Source organism: Vulpes vulpes, chromosome 9, assembly GCF_048418805.1.
Source record: "Vulpes vulpes isolate BD-2025 chromosome 9, VulVul3, whole genome shotgun sequence".
NCBI classification, from domain to species: Eukaryota; Metazoa; Chordata; class Mammalia; order Carnivora; family Canidae; genus Vulpes; species Vulpes vulpes.
Window position 1 is genome coordinate 26,243,360 of NC_132788.1, and position 12,620 is coordinate 26,255,979.

Consider the following 12,620-nt stretch of genomic DNA (forward strand, 5'->3'; position numbering starts at 1 on the left):
TTCGCTATGAACATCTTGATAGCTTTCTATTTGTTTTCTATTTCATTGTTTCTTTTTTTCCCTCCTTATTTCACCTACCTTTTAAATTAATGTTTTTCCATAGTGGTGTACTGTTTCCCCATTTTTTCTTAACATTTCCTGAATCCACTCTAGATTTTTGCTTTGCAGTTACCATGAGGATTACAGAAAATATCTCAAAGATAAAGCAGTCCATTTTATGAAGATAGTAACTTATCTTTGCATGTAAAGCAACCATACTGTTATTATTCCTTTTTTATTTTTGATATCATAGTTTACCTCTTTTTGTGTTATGAATTTGTTATAAATTATAGTAGCTATCATTATTTTAATACTCTTTTCCTTTAACCACTTACACAATTGTTAAGTAGTCAACACACCATCCTATGACATAATTGGAGTTTTCTATACCTGACCAAATATTTTTGCCTTGACCACTGTATCATATATTTGTGTTTTTTAATCTCATTGGTTAGCATGTTCACATTTCAGCTTGAAGAACTTTCAGTATGCCTTGCATAGGAGGTCTAGTGGTGATAAATGCCCTCAGTTCTCAAGTCTTTTATTTCTTATCCAAATCTGAGGGATAATTTTGACTGAGAGAGTACAGTTAGTTGACAATTTTTATTTTTTAGCACTTTAAATACCCATTCCCCTCTGTCTCTCTTGGCCTGAAGGGTTTCTACTGAGAAATGCACTATAGCCAAACAGGGTATCTTTCAAAATTCCTATCTAAGTCATTTATTCTCTCTTCTATCTTTTCTACTCCACTATAGATACTCTGAATTATAAACTTCAACCCATTCATTGAATTATTCAGCTCCAGAATTTCCATTTGGTTTTTTATAATGGGTTTTGTCTTTTTTGTAAAGAACTCATTCTGTTCACTTATCTTTTTCCTAATTTCAATGAACTGTCCTTCTGAGATTTCTTACAGTTTGCCAAGTTTCTTCAGTACAGCTATTTTTGATAACTTATGAACAAGATTATCTTCAGAGGGGTACTGTTCATTAGTGCGCTTCCCTGGGGATCCTAGGTTTGTCGTGGATAGAACTGCTTCATCTTCTTATTCCCTCTTGTGGTAGAATTCATTAGTTTTTTTTTTTTTCCTTCACTCTTGATCTCGTAACTTATCTGGCTGAGAAATTTCTATTTTGTTTTTCAGAAGGTGATGCCACAGCTCCAGTTTATGATCTTTTTCACTCACAAACTGTGAACCATTTTTCTGAGAGCACATTGATTATCTACATTGCTCTCACTGCTACACTCAGGAGCATATAAAAGATACCCACCACAGAGTGGGGAGAGGTGTGGGTTCTGCAATCTGGGTTTTGGAGATACCTATAGGTTGGTAAGGAGATCTTCCCATGGGCAATCCCAGAGGCTTTTGTGCACACTTCTTGTGAAGTCCTAAAAACATAGCATGAACCATGTTTCTTTTATGAACTTTGATATTCTTGTCTGCTTTTTTCCTTTCTTCTTCACCCTGTGATAGCGATTCTTCTTCAGAAACTTGGGAGCTATTGGAGACAAACAGGTTTCTCCACTGGAGACTCCCAAAACTGGGTTAGCTGTGCAGCCACACACACTTTTTCCACCTCCTCCATAGGAGAAGTGGACTCTTTGGACCTCTGCAGAAAATATCTCTGCTGCCGCTGCCAGATAGCTTACTCTGCAGTATTATTACCCTGAGGATGGGCCATGACTCTAGTCAAGTTCATCATTGTCCATTGCAATCAAATTTGTCCTTATCCCACTCCAATGACATGTTGGAATCTCCCGTCTGGCAGGCTGAACTTATATCAACTTTTTCTCACCTATTTATTTCTACTCAGTTCAGTATTCTCCAGGTTTGCTTGTTTTCTCTCTTTACCAAAGCAAATGGAAGTGGGATAGGTTTGTCAACTCCTTTGGTTTTGCATCTCTAACCAAAGTCTTGATTGTTTATTTGCCCTTGCCGCAAATGAGCAAGAGTCCTCCCTGGTCTCTCCTAATGTTAAGGCACTCTTGTTCATGTATGGGTGTCTAAATAGTTGTTTAAAAAGAGGGGTGAAAAAATTTTAAAAAAAAATAAAAAGAGGGGTGAGGGAGGAAAAATGTCTTTTATCACCAAGGTGCTGACATCAAAATCCACAGTATATTTAATTCACTTCTTTCTCCTTTTAAATTTTACTTTCCCTTTTCTTGCTGATGCAGTTCTTTCCTAATAGTTGAGCATATTTATTTGTACATATGAAATGTCTCTGAGTTATTTATTGACCTTGTAATGAAAGTCGCAGATGATTACTGATGTCTGTATCTTTATAAAATGGTTTAAATAGGGTAAAACTTCTTTCTGGAACCTATATATTACAAGTGTTCCATAATGTGGTTTAGTGTTCAGAAAATAATTTGGGAACAGGGCAGAAGTACTGAGGATAAAATGTTCTACTGTGTTCAGGGAGCTCATAAAATTGGGATGAAAAATGTAATCACATTTATTCATATTGAAGAGTTAAGATAAAGCTTGATAGAGAAGTTGGAGCCAGAGTAGAACTTTTATCCAGTTGCTGTGGTCTTTGGAATTGGGAAAGTCTTGTTGCTAAGCAGTTAAATCTAGAACACAAATCTAGAACAAATGAGAGATGAACTGGAAGGGATTGTTACTAATCTTTGTCATGTAAAGTTTCAAATAAAATTCTGTTCATAGAGATCAGTAGTAAAATTATCTATGACAGGGCTATAGTGTGAAAAGACCAGGGGCACCATTAATTCTACTGCTGATAGGTCATTCAAGAATTTAGCAATAAAAGAGAGAAGCAATAGTACTTGTGCATGCATGAATACACATACACATACATACATACAAGCACAACATGGTTCCTTTGCCAATTTTTTTAATCTTAAGGAGGATCTGTGGCCTGTATTATGTCTGGTTCCAGTCTATTTACTCAGCTGAGAGCCACTAAACTATGTTTCTAATGGGTTGCTACTCATTGTTTGAGAAAAACTGAATTAGGTTTAAATGAAAGTGAGAGTGGAGGTGGTAATTAGGGCAACTAGATTGATGAATTTTATTAATCTTTAGGGAAAGAAAAGAAGAATTTATAAAAGGCAATGTATGGAGATCCACTGGAAGTTTCTATACTATTATGGCACTCTACCACATTAAAGAAAATGTTATACCCTCTCAGGTGGTATGTCTTTTGTGTCATTCTATAAAATAATGTTATGAGGACAAATTCAGTTTGATATATTTTTGGAGTTTGTCTTCCTTTTACATTTTTGCAAGCTGACATCTTAGGAATTAATTCTGGTTGATTTAAATTTATTAAGATCACTCTTAACACTATATTATTTACAAATAATTCTTTTCTATTATAATCAATACTCCATAATAGTTATCAAATATATATAAAGAGAGAAATGGAGAGCAAATGGGTATATTAGGATTCTACTCACAATATTAGAGGTATCCTCAAAGATTTAATTTAGAGATCTTATATCTTCTTGTGGGCTCTTGGCATCTTGTAAAATATCTCTCCCTTTAGTCCTAGAAACGTTTTTAAGCACTCTAAGAATTTAGGTCACTTTAATGATGAGGTCAATGTTCAGCCTGAAACAAGTTTCTCACCAACTATCTTCAACAAGAAAGACAAATAAAAATATCAGATCCTTATTAAATGTGCCATAAATAAAAAGTCTTAGTTTTACAATTTAAACTATCATTATTGAAATTTAGTAACAACTGCTTGTGAAAACAAAGACAATAGGTTGTCAGCTGAAGGTCCTGCATGTTATTGAGGAAATTTAAAAAACATCAGAAAGTTAAGAAACAAAGTGGACAACAAATTGTTAGATGCATAAATAAATATTTGTTCCTGATTTCATCCTTTAGGTTGGAATGTCAGGCTGTCTTAACCAGTTTGTACTTTTCACCTTTCATGCATTCATTCCCCTAGAGATATTGATTTTCCTACAGTTTGGGTAGTTTGTTGTAAAAGTGTAGAAAGCAGGAAAGAGAATTGACCCAGTTTGGCTTGAGCCCATTCTAGTTGTATTGATGGAATCTAGAGCCATATAGATATAGATAAAAAAAACAAAACAAACAAAACAACTATTTCCATGATGCACGCTGCGTGTACCTGATTCTGGAATATGCTCCAAGGGGTGAGCTCTATAAGGAGCTGCAAAAGAGCCACACATTAGATGAACAGCACAGAGCCACGATAATGGAGGAATTGGCAGATGCTCTGACTTACTGCCATGAGAAAAAGGTGATTCACTGGGATATTAAACCAGAGAACCTACTGCTCGGGTTCAAGGGTGAGGTGAAAATTGCAGACTTCAGCTGGTCTGTGCACACACCATCTCTGAGGAGAAAGACAATGTGTGGGACTCTGGACTACTTGCCCCCAGAAATGATTGAGAGGAGAACATACAATGAGAATGTTGATCTGTGGTGCATTGGAGTACTTTGCTATGAGCTGTTGGTAGGATATCCACCCTTTGAGAGCCTTTCCCATAATGAGACCTACAGATGCATCCTCAAGGTAGACCTACGATTTCCCCCATCATTACCTTTGGGGGCCCAGGACTTAGTCTCCAAGCTTCTCAGATACCAGCCTTTGGAAAGGCTACCCTTGGCCCAGATCATGGAGCACCCCTGGGTCAGGGCCCACTCGAGGAGGGTGTTGCCTCCATCTGTTCAAATGGCTTCTTGAGGCCTGTCTGCACCTGTTTCATTGTGTTTGTTCAGAGCTTTGCTGGCTCTCTTATCTTTTGTTTCTTCTAAGATGCTAATTAATAAAAGCTGAATCATTTTGTAAAAAAAAAAAAACTATTATCTATAGTTTTATCTATAAAGGATAAAGGATAAAGGTAAAATAAAGGAACTTAAAACGTGGGAAAAAATGGAATGAAAAGTTATTTTTGCCCAGAAATTTGAGAATTAAGTTTTGAATGAGAATGAGACTTGTGGTTAACTATTTAATATATAAGAGGACAGTGGAAGTTGAAAATGAGTTAAGGTTACGGTTAGGGTTAGGGTTAGATTAGGGTTAGGGTTAGGAGGGTGGGTAGGGTTTGATAATAAGATACACTATTTAGCCATAGGCCAATTGTTGAAAATGAGTTGTAAAGCTAGAATAAACCAGATGTTATCTCAGTTGTCCATATGCTTGTTAAACCTGGGATGTGAGTAAAATTATTGGTGGATAATACATTAGTAGATAAGACATCCAATTCTTTGAAATTTATGAAAGACTAGTTTGGTAGTTGGTGCGTGAATAGGAACATAAACTAAATAGTGGTTTAATGGAATGGCTAGCTGTCATCTTAGGGGTTGGAAGTGGGTTTGATAATCAGAGTGAACTACAACCAGATGTCTGATAATACAACCTATGGGTATTCTGAGTAGGAAATCTCTGCTGATTTTTCCATGTTCTTCAGCTATTAACTGGTAGGTTTAGTGTAGTAGAATTAACCATGAATAACCATGGAGTTATCCATGGAGAAGTTTAATAGAGAAATTATTGTTGTTGCTTTTTATAAAAGGAAGTTTCCATAAATGACAGGAGAATAATTCCAGATATTATCATTTATGGGATGTGGACTTGATCAGTTGGTTTTACATCTCTTGTAGCCAACTGCACTATCTTGTGTTTTTTCAAATACACCAACAGTTTTTATTTTAAACAATCTCACCTTAATGATCGGATGAAGACAGTGGGTATTTCCCCAGACAAATAAAAATAAAAATCTCATACATCAAATATTGAATTCAATTTTACAAATTCCTAATGTGTATCTTTGCCCCATCCACTCTGTCTAGATTTGAGCTCCATATTATTAAATTTTCTTGACAATATGCTCATTTATGTTTCCCAAGTGTGTAGCACCATGTGTGCACATTATGTATTTATTTAAAGAAGAAAGCAACAAATCACTATTATCAGCCAGGCATTGTGCTGATACCAGATTTCTTTTTCACAAATATGTGGTAATACATTTGTGTTATTTAGACGATTTTTTGTTCTATATTTCAAGCAAAATATGTATATGTATTTTTATTATGAAATCCATACATTTTACTCTCTAACCCAAGACAGTTATTACCTTGTAATCTTAAAAATAAATACAGGCTTTGATGCCTTGCCACCATAAGACAATATTACCTTCCTCAAAGCTTTCTTCCCTCTATCTAGGATTATTGATTTCCTTTGCATTTCTGAAGGAACTTTAGTTTGCCTTCAGTATACGCTGATCTCTAGTTGTTACTCTTCCAGCTAGTTTGATTTTCTTCCATTTTACATGGCTAGAGGTTTTAAAAATATTGTTCTTCTGATTAGGAGAATCAAAGATAAATTCATTTGAGTAGTATCCATCACCAACCGAATATACTCGCTCTTGCAATACCACTGTTATGTATTGATTACAGAATGAGGGTACCATTAGAGTAGCTACCAACATTTGTGGAGACAATTGATGCCTTGATCCTTGCCGTTTCACAGATGTGGATGCAAAGAAGAATGCGGGGAAAGAGGATAATTAATAATTTGTTACATGGAAGCATTTATTACGGAAAATGAGAAAAAATATATGTGAGTAATTTTTATATCTCCCCTGAGTAATGCCCCTAAATTATTCATTGAAAAATGAAAAGGAGGGATGCCTGGGTGGCTCAGCAGTTGAGCATCTGCCTTTGGCTCAAGGTCCTGAGATCAAGTCCCACATCGGGCGCCCTGCGTGGAGCCTGTTTCTCCCTCTGCCTCTGTCTCTGCCTCTCTCTCTTTGTGTCTCTCATTAATAAATAAATAAATAAAATCCTTAAAAAAATGAAAAGAAGACTTTTGTATAGATGTTTATACTATGCCCATATGTGTACATCAAGAATTCTTCATAAAAACATGATAGATATTCACCTTTTCATTCTTTTTGTTTTATATATTGTAAAAAAGTCTATCCGTGTTCATATATTTAGGAAACAGTATAATGGTTGCATCTGTGCCCTTTGTCTAAGCTCTGTACGTGTCAACCTAGGCAAATCGCTATAGTTTTGAACACCCAGTCTCACTCTGCCTTACTATGCAATGCAGTTTACTGACTCACATCTTGAGCCAAACACTCACCATTTTAACCCATGTCCATACTTTTCTCTTCCTCCTGCAACTGATAACCCTCATCCTTGTCTCTGTCCTTCCTCTTGTGGTTTATTTTATTTTATTTTATTTTAGCACTGCTGCTGGAATGGTATAGCTGAGCAAGAGGACAGATTAAAAGTCAACACTACATCCAGCTCAGGGGCAGGAGACAAAATGATGCTTCCTGAGCTGCCGTCTGTTGCTCTTAATAATGACTGAATATGGTGGCTCCATAATGAGTATGGGTAGGGCCCTGGTACATATGAGGATCTCTTCCTATGCTCTGACTAGAGGTGTGTCAATTCCTTCCTGGAAGACTCCAGGTTGGGCAGTCCTGTCACCATGATCCCCCAGAAGTGTGATTCCCTTGATGCAGGCACTGTCATGAAGCTTCCCAGCTGGGTCTCTTACAGCCTGCATTTTGGAGGCCAGAGACACATTCTCCACATGAAGGTCAAGAAATTTTTTCTGTCCAGGAACATCTCATTTTTTACTTACACCGACCAAAGTGCTCTCCCTGAGGATCAGCTTATCACACATATCAAGTATTGTACTTTTTAATTCTACAATATTCAATTGAAATTTGTGTATAGATTCCAACTTACTAGTTTATTCTACATTAGTTCTTATATTTTGTGTATTTTTCTTTCATTTCATTTTTTAAAGAGTTTATTTTATTTATTCATGGGAGACACACATAGAGAGAGGCAGAGACAGGCAGAGGGAGAAGCAGGCGCCATGCGGGGAGCCCGATGTGGGACTCGATCCCAGGTCTCCAGGAACACGCCCTGGGCCGAAGGCAGCGCCATACCACTGAGCCACCCGGGCTGCCCTTTTTCTTTCATTTTAAATGCACATAGTTGCTGTTGTGTTTTTGTGTGCTCTTGTTCCACCATCTGCATCGTAGGTATAGCCCCCCTCCCCTTTTCTTTCCTTTCTTTCTTGCTTTAGTAATATGTCATGAATTGTGATTCTAAGTATGTGTGGTAATTTTTACCATGTGCAGGAGTTGTGTATAAGACAACCATAGTAGCTCTAGGTGACCCTCTGGAGTTTTCTCTCTTTTCTCTGTTAGGAAGATAGACAGAGGAGCTGATTACATACATCTAATCATAGGTTGTGCCAAGTCAGAGGTGAGTGGCTTTTAGTAAATCTTGGGCTAATTCTCCTTTCCTTGTGTTGTTTAGTCATGGGCTTGCTGGGCTTTCAATTACGAGTTTAGGTGACTCTGTTTTAGCAGTCTGAGAGCTTATGGGTGGTTGGCTGTCACCCAGAGGTTCACAACCCAGCCCTCAATCTTTTGCCACATGCAACAACAAAATCAGGTAAATGTATGATGGGGAAAGAGAGCACGAGCTTGAGATGAGCATCCTTTTACTATGCCTTGTGTTCAAAATATAACATGATGTTGGGGATCAATGCCTTTGAGAAATTCATAAAAGATCTCACCAGCATCCCACAAAGCTCTCAGATTTAGCTGTTGTGACTTGGGGAAATCTGATAGGGAAAGAGGTCCTCAATGTCTAATGTTTAGAGTCTATCTAACTCTGTGTAGGAACTAAGACATTGAGGATTTCTCTTTCATTCAGCAGACGTCCTCCACCTGGGCTAAGCCTAAAGTTCAACTCATACCTGGTGTCAGCAGAGGCTCAGAGGCTAAAATGTCAAGTGCTTTTCAGAATTATTCTACCTTGCCCAACATTTTAGTTCACCCACTCTAAAATATTGTTTAAAATAAAATTGAGATTTTCCAGGATTTTTCCTTACAGAGGACACATGGCCTGCTAAAACTTATATATCCTACCTGGAATTGTAAGTATCTTCTGCATCTTACACCACAAGTGAAGTTACCAAGGGTGGAATGTCAAGTATCATTTTCTTATCTTTTGAGATTTTGAAGTAATTCTACCAGAGTATGAAACATGTCCCCAAGATGGTAAAGGCAGTGGTGTGGAAAATCAAGAGCTTCTGAAGTCAGACTCCTTTCCTATGTTCTCCATTATCCCAAGACCAGCAAGCGAGGGGGCCTCCCTGAGCCATCCATGCTTCCCTAACAGGAAGTGCAGCTATTGCATGGGAGACTGAGATCAAAGGGAAGAAATGTGCTTATTGGAAGCCACACTTTTGGAGTAAGTCCCATGGATCTAAGACTGACCACTGGGGAAATGGTTGGCAAATGGTGCTGAACCTCCGGGATTTGGTGGAGGATTCAGACACCGGGTGTCTAGAACTCCAAGGGTAAGACATTACATAGTTGTGCCAGTATCCCTGAGGCTAATGGTACTGTCAATTCTGGGAATTACCAAAAGAAAAAATATCTATATGCATATATATTATAAACATATGCAAATGTATATCTATAGATCATTTATATAATACCATTCTGTCCTTATCTACACCTACATTCATATTTATATGTGGTAACATAAAGAGTGTAAGGCACTGCCTCTTCAAGATGAGAGTCAGTGAGGCAACCCCATCGTGAACAACATTCAAAACACTTCCCATGTCCAGTCTCCCTCTCATTTCCACAATTGGTATAGGTATAAATGCAGGACTCACAAAGGAGAAATGTGACTTGTGGTTTCTTATTCTTTGCATATGAAAGCAGATTACAAAGGGGAAGGGTGTTTGGAATTGTCAGACAGTGAGTTAAAGACAAAAACACACCCTCTGCTGGTCCTGCCATTGTTCAGGAGACACAGAATAATTACATCAAATAAAATCAAGTGCTAAGATTACTTAAAATAATGGAAAAGATAAATGTGCCGAGAATTAGTATATTTTGGTTATTGCTCAGCGGCTAGCATTTATGATCTCAAATGATAAAAAAATCTCAGGGATTTTCTGTCAGTGATCTGTGATGAAAGCTGTAACCTTTCTCCTGACAGGGTGCTAAAACTTAATAGGCAAGTTCATTTGGGATCGAGTATCTTTTTGGAAATCATAACTCTTTAGTTTTCATTTACTTCTTGATTAGGTTCAGGTGATTCATTCTGCTGTTCGTTGGGTGCAGGTGAAACATTCTGTTCTTCCTTCTTATCCATTTTTTCCCTTCTCATAAAAAACCAAATTAACAAACAACATAATAAAACTGAAGAAGGCACCAGCTGAAGTAGTAGCTGGTAAGTCTTCTTTTGCTGTTCCTTCTGTGGCACTTCAGTCCCGTTTCTTATTGGGGGTGGGCCACTATCAACACTACCTCCATTGCCTTTTACCTGGCAGCTGGGGGGCTTCCACTTATGGCTACAATGGCAGTGATGTCTATTGTTGCAGATCCCATTCCTATGGCAGGTCTTGGGTGAACAATCAGTTTTCAAATATGCCAAAGGGATACACTTCCTTTGAACACAGATACGTTCTTCACCACACTCTGTACCATCTTTTACTTCACCAAGATCAGGCAAGGGCATCCCATAGTGGAAATCTGTACCCCAGCAGATGCTGTCATTGAAGTGAAGCCAGTGCAGAGTAGAATGGTCTCTCAGAGTGGGGATTTTTGCCACATCCTGACACTGCACCCTCCCACACAGGGTATCTGAGGTATTACATTTTATAAACTGATTGTTCTTGAGACCACAGTTACCAAAACGGTCACCCCGAATATTCACTGTACTGTAGCAAATCTGACTTGCACTCTTGGCATTTGGGCCAAAAAGTCTGCTACAGAGTTCATCACGGATATTGCATCTCTTTTCATAGCAGTAGCCGCCACCTGTGCATTTGACTCCATCTTGCACGTACACATCTTCTGGACACTGATAGGATGTCCCATTACACCACTCAGGAAGATCACATTCATTAGCCTGTTCTCTACATACATCACCTGATGGCATGAACTTGCAGTCTTTGCAACAAAGCCCAGAAGCACAAGTAGCTCCAGGACTCAGAGTACAGTCTAACTGACAACATGGATCTTTTGTACACACGTTTAAGGAGCCACAGTCACACTCTTCTCCTTCTTCAACCACACCATTCCCACAGCGCGTATACTTGAAGATTCTCTCTGGAGTGTGTGGATGGAAGATACATCTTGATCCTACAGCAGTGTGCCAATATTGAGCATAACTGCAGTTGCTGAATTTAGTTGCCTGAGACTGCTCTGCATACATTATGCACACATTGTCTGCACATTTACACGTTTCTTCATCATGCCACATACCCAGAGAATGACCAAGCTCATGTGACACAACAAATGCAAAAAAACCCAAATTATCACTTGTGAAAGCATCCACTGCACAGTTAGTATTATAGTTACATATTGATCCGACATAAGATATGCCAAGAATACCATATCTTCTTTTTACAAAAACATGGGCAGCATCATGGGGCACACGGGCATTGAAGCCTTTTTTCTTCCAGGCGCAAAATAAATCCACAAGTACATCCATGTTCTCTATTTCAACAGGGTTTCCTTCATTCCAGACCTCCATTCCAACTAAACTCACATCGACATTTAGAGGTTGGTAGAAGGTATTTACGTTGTTCATAGTAGTAATCACTTCCAGCTGCACGGTTGTGACATTATATTCACGATAGGCATATCGATTGTAGTCTACTACCACTGCCATTTCAACATATCTCTTGTGCATCCACAGACCTTCATATTCACTTTGCACCAAAGTGGAATTACTGCTCTCTTGAAACTTCACATGTCGTGCTATCTTTTCATCTGTTAATCCACACCTCATAGGTGGGAATTGTTTCTCCTCGCTGTACATCTTATATACCAGGTGCTCGAATGTGGTAGAAAGCCTTTTGGGCAAAATTTCATAAAGAATGTGATTTATCTGTAATATTCCTTGAAAGCCCCCAAAACAGGTACTCAGAGAAACCAGGGAATCTGGATCCCCCTCTACATGGCCATGATAATAGCAGTCTTTCCTGATAAATGGCTGGTCTTCAAGAAGAGCACCCTGGTCTGTGTAAGTGAACACTGGGAAGTTTTTGGACAGCAAAAGCTTCTTGACCTTTATATGGAAAACGTGTCTCTGGCCACCAAAATGCAGGCAGTAAGAAAGCCAGCCTGTAGGCTTCTTGACAATGCTCCTGTCTGTTATCCTCAAAGGAATCACCACTTCTGGGGGACCATGGTGATAGAAGTGCCCGACATGGGACCATCCAGAAAGAAGCAGAAACACCCTCAACCAGAGAATGGGAACAGCGATCCTCACACATACCAGGACCTCACCCACAGCCATTATAGAGCCACCATATTCAGCCATTGGTGAGAGCAAACCAGAGCAGATTAGGAAGCATTACTATTTTTTCTCCTGCCTCTGAGCTGGAGATGTATGCTGATAAATCAAGTGCTGATATTTAAAGATCTGTCTTCTAGCAGTCACACCATCAGAGCAGCAGCACTAAAAGAAAAAAAAAATTAAAAGAAGGACAGAGACAGAGGTGGAAGATATAAGCAAATCAAGATGGAGGATGCAGAGAAGATACAGGTTAAAATGAGCTAGTGTTTGGCTCATGACT

General features: G+C 38.5%; 2 protein-coding genes across 2 annotated transcripts; one reads left to right on the forward strand and one right to left on the reverse strand.

Annotated features, from left to right (window-relative positions):
• Positions 1–4,118: 4,118 nt before the first annotated feature.
• LOC112926710 (aurora kinase C) lies at positions 4,119–4,825 on the forward strand (the record flags this gene model as incomplete). The annotated part of the gene is made up of 1 exon (XM_026007780.2): positions 4,119–4,825. A coding segment is annotated over one exon (603 nt), but the record flags the coding sequence as incomplete, so codon positions are not given.
• A 5,268-nt stretch (positions 4,826–10,093) lies between these two features.
• On the reverse strand, positions 10,094–12,364 carry LOC112926731 (disintegrin and metalloproteinase domain-containing protein 20-like). Its single transcript, XM_026007791.1, has one exon. The coding sequence runs from the start codon at positions 12,362–12,364 to the stop codon at positions 10,094–10,096; it is 2,271 nt and encodes a 756-aa protein (XP_025863576.1).
• Positions 12,365–12,620: the final 256 nt, after the last annotated feature.

Excerpts from the sequence above, each read along its gene's own strand:
- LOC112926731 (XM_026007791.1), bottom strand. The coding sequence starts at position 12,364 with ATGGCTGAATATGGTGGCTCTATAATGGCTGTGGGTGAGGTCCTGGTA.